General features: G+C 43.3%; 1 protein-coding gene across 2 annotated transcripts in view; it reads left to right on the plus strand.

Moving 5' to 3' along the window:
- The window catches only part of LOC115192252 (collagen alpha-1(XXIV) chain), a 183,011-nt gene that overhangs the window by 133,919 nt on the left and 36,709 nt on the right, over positions 1 to 12,383 (plus strand). For both annotated transcript variants that reach the window (XM_029750545.1, XM_029750544.1), the window contains exons 36-42: positions 679 to 732; positions 1,444 to 1,497; positions 1,612 to 1,719; positions 1,934 to 1,987; positions 3,616 to 3,723; positions 9,530 to 9,583; positions 11,107 to 11,160. In XM_029750545.1, the coding sequence (XP_029606405.1) occupies positions 679 to 732; positions 1,444 to 1,497; positions 1,612 to 1,719; positions 1,934 to 1,987; positions 3,616 to 3,723; positions 9,530 to 9,583; positions 11,107 to 11,160 (486 nt within the window). The remainder of the gene's footprint in view (positions 1 to 678; positions 733 to 1,443; positions 1,498 to 1,611; positions 1,720 to 1,933; positions 1,988 to 3,615; positions 3,724 to 9,529; positions 9,584 to 11,106; positions 11,161 to 12,383) is intronic.

The following is a 12,383-nucleotide window of genomic DNA, read 5'->3' on the forward strand; positions in this document are numbered from 1 at the left end:
TTAATTGTAACGACATTTAGAAAGCCTTTCAGTAATTTGTACTATTTTAATATTTTCATAATATTTGTTCTATGTACTTGAGCTTGTGTCCTCATATGTTAGTACACCTCAGCAATGTATAACAATTTTTAACAGAAAGGTGAGTTCCAGACCTTTCTAGAACTATGCAGCATTACTAGTTAATGGTTATGGCCGTTTCATGAAAAATGACTTTTTGGTATGTCTATATAGGCAGAAATCTACATTTTGCCATAACGTCTAGTTTGCCGCCTAGCCTACTCCCCATTGAACTTGTATGGTTAATGTACCTCAACATGATTAAAGTTGCCTTAGGAAAGAGGGCGATATGTCAATGTTAAGCGGCCCCAGGTCCTATTAGTAGGCTACCCACAATCCTCAGGGAGGGTTATGGCTTCTGTTCTGTGAACTCCTGATCACCCCTGAGTGGCTGTTAGTGTCCCTCTGAGAGGTAGGTGACCTCCTGAGCACTTGTGTGAAAAAAGGCGGTCAACACTCGCAAATAAAGTACTTAAAATGTCAGTAATACTTTATTTTCACGTCTTTTTACTCATGGGCTACAGCACCTAAAGACTCAAATACATAACTTAGAGTTTAGCTTGTCTTATCGTCTTATTTTTGCATGTACTCCTGAGCACCTCTGTTGTTGTGTCCCTGCAGGGCGATGTGGGGCCGTTTGGAGGAGAGGGGGAACAAGGACAGCAGGGAATGAGAGTGAGTCCTGAGTCCTTCAAAATACCTTTTAATCTCAGTCTATGATTCTAATCCTGCTCTGCTTGTGTTTGGGAGAATCCGATATGCCAGTATATTTACTCTGCCCTCATTTGATGGAGGCGTGTAAATCCTTGGGCTGGAGACGGCCCGGAGAAGGCCAGGGCAGCGTTGCGACTGATTTGTTTTTGTCTTTTGGACTGTATCGATAACCTTTTAGGGATGTCAGAGGAGCCCGTCTCTCTCGCTCTCTTTTTCTCTCTCTCTCTTTGGGCAAGAGGAAAGCCCCACGGAGACTTAGAAACTCCCCGTAGAGAAAGAGAGGGTCCTTTGTGTCCAAGCTTACACTCAGAGATCCTGTTTGATTATTCCATTAATCACACTGTTTTTATTGTACATTCTTATTGACACTAATAACTAAATTCTCCAGACATTTTGGATTATTGGTGTACGCAATAGAGAAAAGAGCAAGCATTCTTCCGTTAACCCCAATGGCTTACATATACCGGAAGGAAAATATAATCGTCATCACAGTCAGGCTCTTTCCAAATCTACAAGAACACACGTGTTACACATGTCCCGTGCCCTGTGGGTCTGAGTGTACATATATACGTACTGCCCAATAAATTCATTCCATAGGAACGTTTGGCATGCTATTAATTGTAACAATAGGTGTCGCTATGGTTTTGGTATTGTGTGATTCTTTGTTTATAGAGTCTTCCAGGTCCTGCTGGTGAGGACGGGCCCCTGGGAAAAGATGGTCCAAAGGTAAATATACTGAATGTTCAGCCAAATTACGGTGTTTGTGTTATTACACATTTGACCTCCACTGTGTAATATTTTGCTGAATGCTATATTTTGCTGTCCCTATCTTTGCCTCAGGGAGAGCCAGGTGACCGTGGGCCAATGGGCGAGGCAGGGGACAGGGGGATAGAGGGAGACCCTGGGCTTCCTGGGGCCACCGGACTGGCTGGAAAATGTGGTTTCCCTGTAAGTGTTTCTGACAAACAAAAAGTACAACAATAGAGCCAAACGTGATGATGCCTATGGGTCCCAGTAGGGGGCAGTCTTCACTTTAACAAAGCCTTGTAGTCCCTGGGGCATTCAAGGTGGTGTGGGCACACTGCAACAAAGGAGGTGTGACAAAGGTCAGTAGTCTAGACAAGTCTATAGATTGTTTCTAATGAGTTTGACTCTCTACCAGGGACCAGAGGGGAAACAGGGTCCCCTGGGAAACCGTGGTCGGCATGGCAAGAAGGTAACCATTCAGATGTTTTACTAGCATGTGTTGATACAGTGCCTTCAGAAAGTATTCATACTCCTTGACTTATTCCACATTTTGTTGTCTTACAGCCTGAATTCAAAATGGATTAAATGGATCATTTGTATTCAACCATCTATGCACAATACCCCATAATGACAAAGTGGGAACATGTTTTTAGAAATGTTTGCAAATTTATTGAAAATGAAATACAGAAATATTTCATTTACATAAGTATTCACACCCCTGAGTCAATACTTTGTAGAAGCACCTTTGGCAGTGATTACAGTCTTTCTGGGTCTATAAGAGCTTTCCACACCTGGACTATGCAACATTTGCCCATTATTATTTTCTAAATTCTTCAAGCGCTGTCAAATTTGTTGTTGATCCTTGCTAAAAAAAAACATTTCAGGTCTTGCCATATATTTTCAAGTAGATTGAAGCCAAAACTTGAATTAGGCCACTCAGGAACATTCACTGTCTTCGTGGTAAGCAACTCCAGTGTAGATTTGGCCTTGTGTTTTAGGTATTGTCCTGCTGAAAGGTGAATTCCTTTATCCTGATAAACTCCCCAGTCCTTGACATTTACAAGCATAACCATAACATTATGCAACCACCACAATGCTTGAAAATATGGAGAGTAGTACTCAGTGATGTGTTGTATTGGATTTACCCCAAACATGACACATTGAATTCAGGACAAAAAGTGAATTACTTTGCCATATATTTTGCAGCATTTGTTTAGTGCCTTGTTGCAAACAGGATCCATGTTTTGGAATATTTGTATTTCTTTTCACTCTGTCAGTTTGGTTAGTATTGTGGAGTAAGTAAAATGTTGTTGATCCATCCTCAGTTTTCTCCTATCACAACCATTAAACTCTAACTGTTTTAAAGTCATCAAGGTGAAATCCCTGAGCAGTTTCCTTCTTCTCCAGCAACCGAGTTAGGAAGGATGCCTGTATCTTTGTAGTGACTGGATGTATTGATATACTATCTAACGTGTAATTAATAACTTACTTCACCATGCTTAAAGAGATATTTAATGTCTACTTTTTTCATTTTTACCCATCCACCAATAGGTGCCCTTCTTTTTGAGGCATTGGAAAACCTCCCTGGTCTTTGTGGTTGAATCTGTGTTTGAAACTCACTGCTCGACTAAGGGACCTTACAGATAATTGTATTTTTGAGCTACAGAGAGTCTTTCAAAATATAATGGTAAACAATATTATTGCGCACAGAGTGAGTCCATGCAACTTATTTTGTGGCTTGTTAAGCACATTTTTACTCCTGAACTTATTTTGGCTTGCCATAACAAAAGGGTTGAATAGTTATTGACTCAAGACATTTCAGCTTTTCATGTTTAATTAATTTGTAAACATTTCAAAAAACATAATTCCACTTTGTCATTATGGGGTATTGTTTGTAGATCAGTGACACAAATCTAAATTTAATCAATTTGAATTTCAGGCTGTAACACAACAAAATGTGAAAAAACTCAAGGGATGTGAAAACTTTCTGAAGGCTCTGCACATCACTTGGATCCTCATCATCAGAGATAAATCAGTGTCCATGCTGCACACACACACACACACACACACACACCTTTGTTGTTGTTTTGTGTTCAGGGAGAGGCAGGCAAACCAGGTCATATCGGTGAGACAGGGGACATCGGGGACATCGGCCAGAAAGGAGGCACAGGACTGAAAGGCGCCAGAGGAACCAGAGGCCCTGCAGTCAGTACCCACTTTCCTTTTATCCCAGTATAGTCTGTGACCTAACTTCCTGTGTGGGAACCTGACAATTCTATTTAAATTTGTTTAACAAAGTGGCCCTCATTAGTACTGAAGGGCGTAAATCTGTAAGGTTTTTTGTTTTTTTTAGGTCTTCCAGTTTTATGTACAGTAAAGAGCGAGCGATCCAAAAGTAAGCTCATACTGATAGTCACTGAAGGATCAAGGCTTTGTAATAAAAAATGATCTGGCCAAGAGGACAGCATCCATGAAGCTATAGTCTCAACAATAAACACTTGAAATGGGACTGTTTTAGTGTCCTCATTGATTGAGATGAGGTAACACACTCAGCATCCTACCACCCAGTAGAAATGGTTATTGGTTATTGACACTCACAAACACGAACACTCACAATTGACTTATTACATATATTGAACAGAAATATGAACGCAACATGTAAAGTGTTGGTCCAATGTTTCATAAGCTGAAATAAAATATCCCATAAATGTTCCATATGCACAAGAAGCTTATTTATCTAAAATGTTGTGTTTACATCCCCGTTAGTGAGCATTTCCCCTTTGCCAAGATAATCCATCCACCTGACAGATGTGGCATATCAAGAAGATGATTAAATAGCAGGATTATTACACAGATGCACCTTGTGCTGGGGACAATAAAAGGCCACTCTAAAATGTGCAGTTTTGTCACACAACACAATGAATGCCACAGATGTCTCAAGTTTTGAAGGAGCGTCCAATTACCATTCTGACTGCAGGAATGTCTAGCAGAGCTGTTGCCAGAGAGTTGAATGTTAATTTCACTACCATATGCTGCCTCCAATGTTGTTTTAGAGAATTTGGCAGTACGTTCAACCAGCCTCACAACCACAGACCACATGTAACCACACCAACCCAAGACCTCCACATCCGGCTTCTTCACCTGCAGGGAACGTCTGAGACCAGCCACCCGGACAGCTGATTCAACTGTGGGTTTGCACAACCAAAGAAATGCTCACCTTCGATGGCCACTGGCACGCTGGAGAAGTGTGCTCTTCACCGATGAATGCTGGCTTCAACTGTACAGGGCGGATGGCAGACAACGTGTATGGCGTCGTGTGAGCGAGCGGTTTGCTGATGTGAACTTTGTGAACATGGTGGCGGTGTGGTAATGGTATTGGGAAGTACGGGCAGGCATAAGCTACAGACAACGAACACAATGGCATTTTATCGATGTCAATTTGAATGCATAGAGCTACGGGGACGAGATCCTGAGGCACATTCATCTGCCGCCATCACCTCATGTTTCAGCATGATAATGCACAGCCCCATGTTGCAAGGATCTGTACACAATTCCTGGAAGCTGAAAATGTTTTAGTTCCTCCATGGCCTGCATACTCACCCAATGAGCAACTTTGGGATGCTCTGGTTCGATGTGTACGACAGCGTTTCCAGTTCCCGCCAATATCCAGAAACCTCGCATAGCCATTAAAGAGGAGAGGGACAATATTCCACAGGCCACAATCAACAGCCTGAAGGAGATTCAACAATCAACAGCCTATTCCCCCTCAGGAAACTAAAAAGATTTGGCATGGGTCCTGAGATCCTCAAAAGGTTCTACAGCTGCAACATCGAGAGCATCCTGGCCGGTTGCATCACTGCCTGGTACGGCAATTACTCGGCCTCCGACCGCAAGGCACTTCAGAGGGTAGTGCGTACGGCCCAGTACATCACTGGGGCAAAGCTGCCTGCCATCCAGGACCTCTACACCAGGCGGTGTCAGAGGAAGGCCCTAAAAATTGTCAAAGACCCCAGACACCCCAATCATAGACTGTTCTCTCTACTACCACATGGCAAGCGGTACCGGAGTGCCAAGTCTAGGAAAAAAAGGTTTCTCAACAGTTTTTACCCCCAAGCCATAAGACTCCTGAACAGGTAACCAAATGGTTACCCGGACTATTTGCATTGTGTGCCCCCCCAACCCCTCTTTTACGCTGCTGCTACTCTCTGTTTATCTTATATGCATAGTCACTTTAACTATACATTCATGTACATACTACCACAATTGGCCCGACCAACCAGTGCTCCCGCACATTGGCTAACCGGGCTATCTGCATTGTGTCCCACCACCTGCCAACCCCTCTTTTACGCTACTGCTACTCTCTGTTCATCATATATGCATAGTCACTTTAACTATACCCACATGTAAATACTACCTCAATAAGCCTGACTAACCGGTGTCTGTATATAGCCTTGCTACTCTTATTTTTCAAATGTCTTTTTACTGTTGTTTTATTTCTTTACTTACCTACACACACACACACACACACACACACACATACTTTTTTTTTCTTTTTTTCCCCTTCGCACTATTGGTTAGAGCCTGTAAGTAAGCATTTCACTGTAAGGTCTACACCTGTTGTATTCGGCGCACGTGACAAATAAACTTTGATTTGATTTGTTGAGTGGCATTAGGGAATTGGTGGTCACACCAGATACTGACTGGTTTTCTGATCCTTACCTTTTTTAAAAGTATCTGTGACCAACAGATGCATATCTGTATTCCCAGTCATGTGAAATCCCTATATTAGGGCCTAATGAATTTCTTTCTACTGACTGATATCCTTATATAGTGTGACTGAGTAAAATATTTTAAATTGTTGCATGTTGCGTTTATATTTTTGTTCAGTGTAATCCCCAACTCATTGGCAGGTCTGTGATATTCCATTAATAAGACTAATGGCTAATTTCCCTGAGTGTCTCTGGAGAATAACCAACTGTAAATAACCAACTGTAAAAACATCTGAAACAGTGAAAGCAGCCCACTAGCGGTTCTGGGGGGGGGGGGGGGGCATTCTCATCTCACCAGCTGCTCCACTACAGCTGGTGAGATGAGAATGGGGGCGTGTTTGGTCCTCCTTTTCCTGTAGTCCACAATCATCTCCTCTGTCTTGATCACGTTGAGAGAGAGGTTGTTGTCCTGGCACCACACGGCCAGGTCTCTGACCTCCTCCCTATAGGCTGTCTCATCATTATCGGCGATCAGGCCGTTGTCATCTGCAAACTTGATGATGGTGTTGGAGTCGTGCCTGGCCATGCAGTCATGAGTGAACAGGGAGTACAGGAGGGGACTGAGCACACACCCCTGATGGGCCCCTGTGTTGAGGATCAGTGTGGCGGATGTGTTGTTACCTACCCTTACCACCTGGAGGGCGGCTCGTCAGGAAGTCCAGGATCCAGTTGCAGAGGGAGGTGTTTAATCCCATGGTCCTTAGCTTGCCTTCCTCCCCAGATGTTCTCTGTGACAACAGTACCCCCAAGTGGCACAATCGGGTACGAAGCCCCCGAATCCGGATTGGACCGGGTTTAAGGCAAACATCGGCACAAATATTTTTTAAACCCAAAGTTCCAAAGTGTTTCATGGGTTTCAAGAGGTGTGTCCTCCAAATGTCAGCTGAATAAAGAGTAATTTCCCTACAGTCAGACACTGAAAATTGTGGAAATTGAAACATTTTCCCAGTACGCAAGGTGATGTTCCACCCCTTTAGATGGCACTATTTCGGGAGACTCTCTGTCTGTGTCAACCAATTGCCCTGGCTTATGTGAGCAGTGAAGTCGGGGTACAGGCTACAATTTGTTGTGCATCCCTGTGCAGTGTCTGGGGCTCAGGATATTGGACTACCTGGATAATTGGCTGGTGGTAGCCTAGGGAGCGGGTGGTGTTACATGCATCCATGCTGGTTTCCCATGTTCAGTCTCTGGGTTTCATAGCGGATCAAGAAGAGCTATTTGGCTCCATCTCAGTGCATTTCGTCTCTAGGTCTCGAGTTAAACACAGTCGAGAATCGCGGGTTCTTGTCCCTGTATTGGGAGGCCGGTTTTCGTGCTGCTTGACCCAATTTTGTCTGTCATTTTTGCCAGTGCCTGTGCCTATTAGGGATGATGGTTTCTATAATAGCAATAGTTGCCCCCAGGCTGTTGCTGACGCAACCTTTCCAGCGGTAGTTAATAGACACTCGCTTGGACGCACCGTGCCAACTAAACCGGTCACTCCGGGTGTCCCCATCATGCCTACAGCTCTGGCTCGGTGGAGGGACCCGCTCCGTTGATGCTGGGGACCCCCATGGGTCGAGTTATATCCCGCAGGGTGATCACGACAGACGCAGGGTAGAGTGCGCTGTGCAAAGGCAGCTCAATTCGAGCGTGCTGCACATCAATTAGCTGGGGCTTTTGATGGTGTACATAGTACTCAGGCGCTTTTTCCCATTCTTGCCAGGCCAACATGAGGACCAACAGCGGGACAGTGGTGGCATACATCAACAGACAGGGAGGTCTCGGTTCCTATTGTTCAGTGTGGACTTTCCATCAGTGGCGGTTCTAGACCATTTCAATTGGGGGAGCCAAGCTGGGGCCAGTTGTACTGTTAGAGGGGCCAGTTACATTAGACGTTATTGTTGTCATATCGTTTTCTTCACTGCATTGCAGGCATTAACAGGCAGAAGACCATGTTCATAATCATCATTGTTGCCACTGTCTAATAACGGATGTAAAAAAAGAACGATAGCAAAAAATGGTTATGTAAAAATTATTTCATACTCCACATTTAGGGGGGCCACAAGGGGGTCCAAAATTGTTGTAACAGGGGCACTCCCCCCCCCCCCAGAACTGCTAGTGCTTTCCCTCACTCCCTAGGCGCCTCACAGGTACGGATATCTGGGGGGTGGTCTCTTGTTTTATCTCTTGGATGTCACTGCCGCCATTGTAGCCCACAGTGTGAATACGGCTGTGGCAGGATAGGATCATTAGGCAGTGCACAGATTGCACAATACCCGGGTACTGCAGGTCTGCCGTGGGCAATTTCAATTGCCGTCCGCTGGGGTTGGCTTGGAGCGTGATTTCATGTCTCCATAGCTGTGGTTCCGTGTGGCTCAGTTGGTAGTGCATGGTGTTTGCAACGCCAGGGTTGTGGGTTCGATTCTGGGGAAAAAACGGGGGGAAAAAATGTATGAAATGTATGCATTCACTACTGTAAGTTGCTCTGGATAAGAGCGTCTGCTAAATGACTAAAATGTAAATGTGAAAATGTAAAATGTCTGTGTTGTACTGAGTTGACTGACTCAAAGGGAATGTACAGTTATGACTATAACTACTGTTCCCTGAAGGAGAGAAACAAGGTACAACACTTGTTTGGCCCCATGCCGCCCAGTTCTGGGCTCGGTGAAGAGCGGTTTTGAATTGAAGGAATGAATCCGTGCCTTGAGTTTATCACCTGTGGAAGGTGGGGCTTCCGTTGAGGCACAGTGTTCATTGGCCTTGTCAGGCCAAGTGCTCGAACTCCCCCCTAAGCACTCGAACTCCCCCCATAGCTGTGTTGTACCTTGTTTCCCTCCTTCAGGGTACAGTAGTTATAGTTCTAACTGTAAGTTTTGTATAGCAATTAGCAGCTTGCTAATCCGGTAGTATTTGAGCCTATTAGGTTCTGTTGTGAGTTGTAAAAGCCTGATGTCAGAAACAGAGCAGAGGATACGAATAATCGTTTTTCCCTTGCAGCACGGGATCACACAGGAAAATGAAGAAAAAGCCAGGATGTTCCTTTCAGTTGAGAACAGAACTTATTTTCCAGAGTTAGGCCTTGAAAACGCTGTTGTGATAGCCGGTGAAGGAAAATATGTATGCCTTAGTGTCATACAACTCCTTAGTTCCATGGATTCAGACGCCAAGTTTATATTTAGCATTACCACATAGTACAGATAGAATATCAAAACAAATGGCTGTAAAAACTAATGTGTGGCTGTTTTCTGCATCATTTTCAGGGTCGTCCGGGAGTTATGGGGCCTGAGGGGATGCCTGGAATGGCAGGATACACAGTGAGTTACTCCTGTTGGGCTATAATAACAACATACACACACTTCTCTTTCTCTCAGTCTTTCTCTTTCTCTACATCACTCCCTCTGTCTCTCTCGATCTTTCTTTCTCTCCTTCAGTCAATGTCTCTCTCGGTCTCATGCACTCACTTACACACACACACTAACAACAACACAGGTGTGAATCTAAGTCCTGTTCTGGTGACATGTCACACACACCAAATCATGACTCCAGAATTTCCTTATCAGATTTGTATCTCTTCACCTCAGAGCAGTACTTGACTTGGACAGGAGCTCACCAGAGCTGAATACCGGCACCTCAAAATGTTCTACTGCTTGAGCTCCTGTTCCTCTTATAGAATATTAGATTATAACTATTGTGGAGCTCCTGCACCGACATATAAACAGTACCGGCACCCAAAATGAGTACTGGCACTTATTTCAGTCCAAATCAAGCACTGCCTCAGAGAGACTCACCCCAAAGGATCTGACATGGTCCTTGCTCTACTTTGTTCTGTTCCGACACATCCCACTGAACACAACACGCCCTCAGGTCATCTCTAAGTCTCTTTAAGCCCATTCCAGAGTTCCTTAAAGAGGTGGCATCCATTGCCAACTCCCCTGGCTGTCTCTTTCTGTGTATTTTTGCATTGGCTTTGAACCTTCACTCTTGAAGTGAAATAATGTGTGGATTGGAACCATCTTTTCCTCTGACAAGCAAGGTGTGGCCGTGGCCGCTGCCTCGCCTTCTGGCTTCTCTCTAGTCCAACACAAGACAACAGAACACCTGGTGTCGAATCACTACCAAGCTTGCACACACACACACACCCATACACCAACAGCGCTCTGCAGCCAAATACAAGTAGACTACAGAACACCTGTGTCGTATCAATACCAAAGCAAACAAAATGTCAAGCCAGAACAGAGAAGTTAAGCCAGACTGGAAATGGTAAAGCCAAACCCCAAACTTAAAACCAAATTCTTTGGCACCTCAACAGCCAGGTCATTGCCAGTCGTCATTCTGTTTTTTAGTCAAACACAACTAGACAACAGAATGTATCAATAATACCACAGCAAATACACACCTAGCCAAACAGGAACAAAGAAGAAAGGTAAATTGGATATGGTCAACCTCAAACCCTTATACCCAAATCCTCTGGCAACTCCTGAGGACGCCAGGTCATTGCCAGTCTAATTCTGTTTTTTAGTTAGATAACGATGTAGGGCACCACAAGTTCACGTTGTATCTATTTAGTTAGTTTGTATTGTACACTCACTCTTAGCTTGCCCACACACCCCACCCAAGTTTTTGAGTGATTTCTGAGGGCCTGCCAAATAAGTCATTATACCAGGGAAATATCTCTCCTTTGCTGTCCTTAGTGTGTTTATTATAAGGCATCATGATTAACACTGTTAACACATGTTGACAATCTACGCCATGTCAAGTTCTGTGTTATTGTACTGTCTACAGTGAGTTGCAGTATATGACTTGTCAGGTGAATAATCATGGGTTTGGTTATTCTTAGGGCCACGCCGGTAAGCCAGGATCCATTGGACCTCCTGGGCCCAAAGGTGAAAAGGTAACCTGAGCATTTGCATGTTTTTTTGTCCTCCTTCTGCACACAGTATTATGTTTTTAGCCTTTTGAAAATATACGCCATGTACAGTGCCTTCAGAAAGTATTCATACTCTTTGACTTTAAATTTAAATGGATTAAATATTTTTTTTCTCTCACCTATCTACACACAATACCCTATAATGACAAAGTGAAAACATGTTCTTAGAAAAAATTGAAAATGTATTGAAAATGAAATACAGAAATATCTCATTTACATTAGTATTCACACTCAATACTTTGCAGAAGCACCTTTGGCAGCGATCGAAGCTGTGAGTCTTTCTGGGCAAGTCTCTAAGAGCTTTCCACACCTGGATTGTGCAACATTTTCCCATTATTTTTTTCAGAATTATTCAAGATCTGTCAAATTGGTTGTTGATCATTGCAAAAAAATAACATTTTCAGGGCTTGCCATAGATTTTCAAATAGATTTAAGTCAAAACTAGTGTTTGGTTGGTGCCGTTTAAGATGAGGGAGCATGATAGATTTTTTTTATGAGCATGGCCTTATTTCTATTATAGCATATATATTTTTTGGCCTTTATTTATACAGGTTTTTCTCATTGAGATAAAATCGATTTTCCAAGAGAGACCTGGTCCAACAGCAGCAGGGGGAACAAAGTTTCAGACAAAACAACTTACATACACTAACATAACATTGAACAAAACTATAGACAAAAAAAAAAGCTGACCAAAAGACAATTACACTCTTCTATGATATTTACATTGACCAAGTGTTTAAACCACCAACGTGACTAATGTTCAGGAGAGAATTCCAGGACCACGGAGCCGAGTAACTAAAATGATTTCTACCATAACCTGTTCTAATTCTTGGTACTGTTAAAAGCAAATGAGAATGGGACCGTAATTGATATTATTTTACTGATCTGATTAAAAAAGAACAGAGATAAAGTGGCATTTTACCCAATATGACCTTATAAATCTGTGTATACCAGCGTTTAAGCCTACGCAAGGTCAATGACGCCCAGCCAACGGTGCTGTAGAGATCACAATGATGTGTTAGACATTTTTGATTGGTAATGAACCTGAGGGCCACATGATATACTGAATCAAGTTCTCTCAGGGTAGTGGTTGAGCCCTGCATATACAGCTCTGGAAAAAATTAAGAGACCACTACAAAATTATCAATTTCTCTGGTTTAACTATTTATAGGTATGTTTTTGGGTAA

Source organism: Salmo trutta, chromosome 4, assembly GCF_901001165.1.
Source record: "Salmo trutta chromosome 4, fSalTru1.1, whole genome shotgun sequence".
Lineage (NCBI taxonomy): Eukaryota > Metazoa > Chordata > Actinopteri > Salmoniformes > Salmonidae > Salmo > Salmo trutta.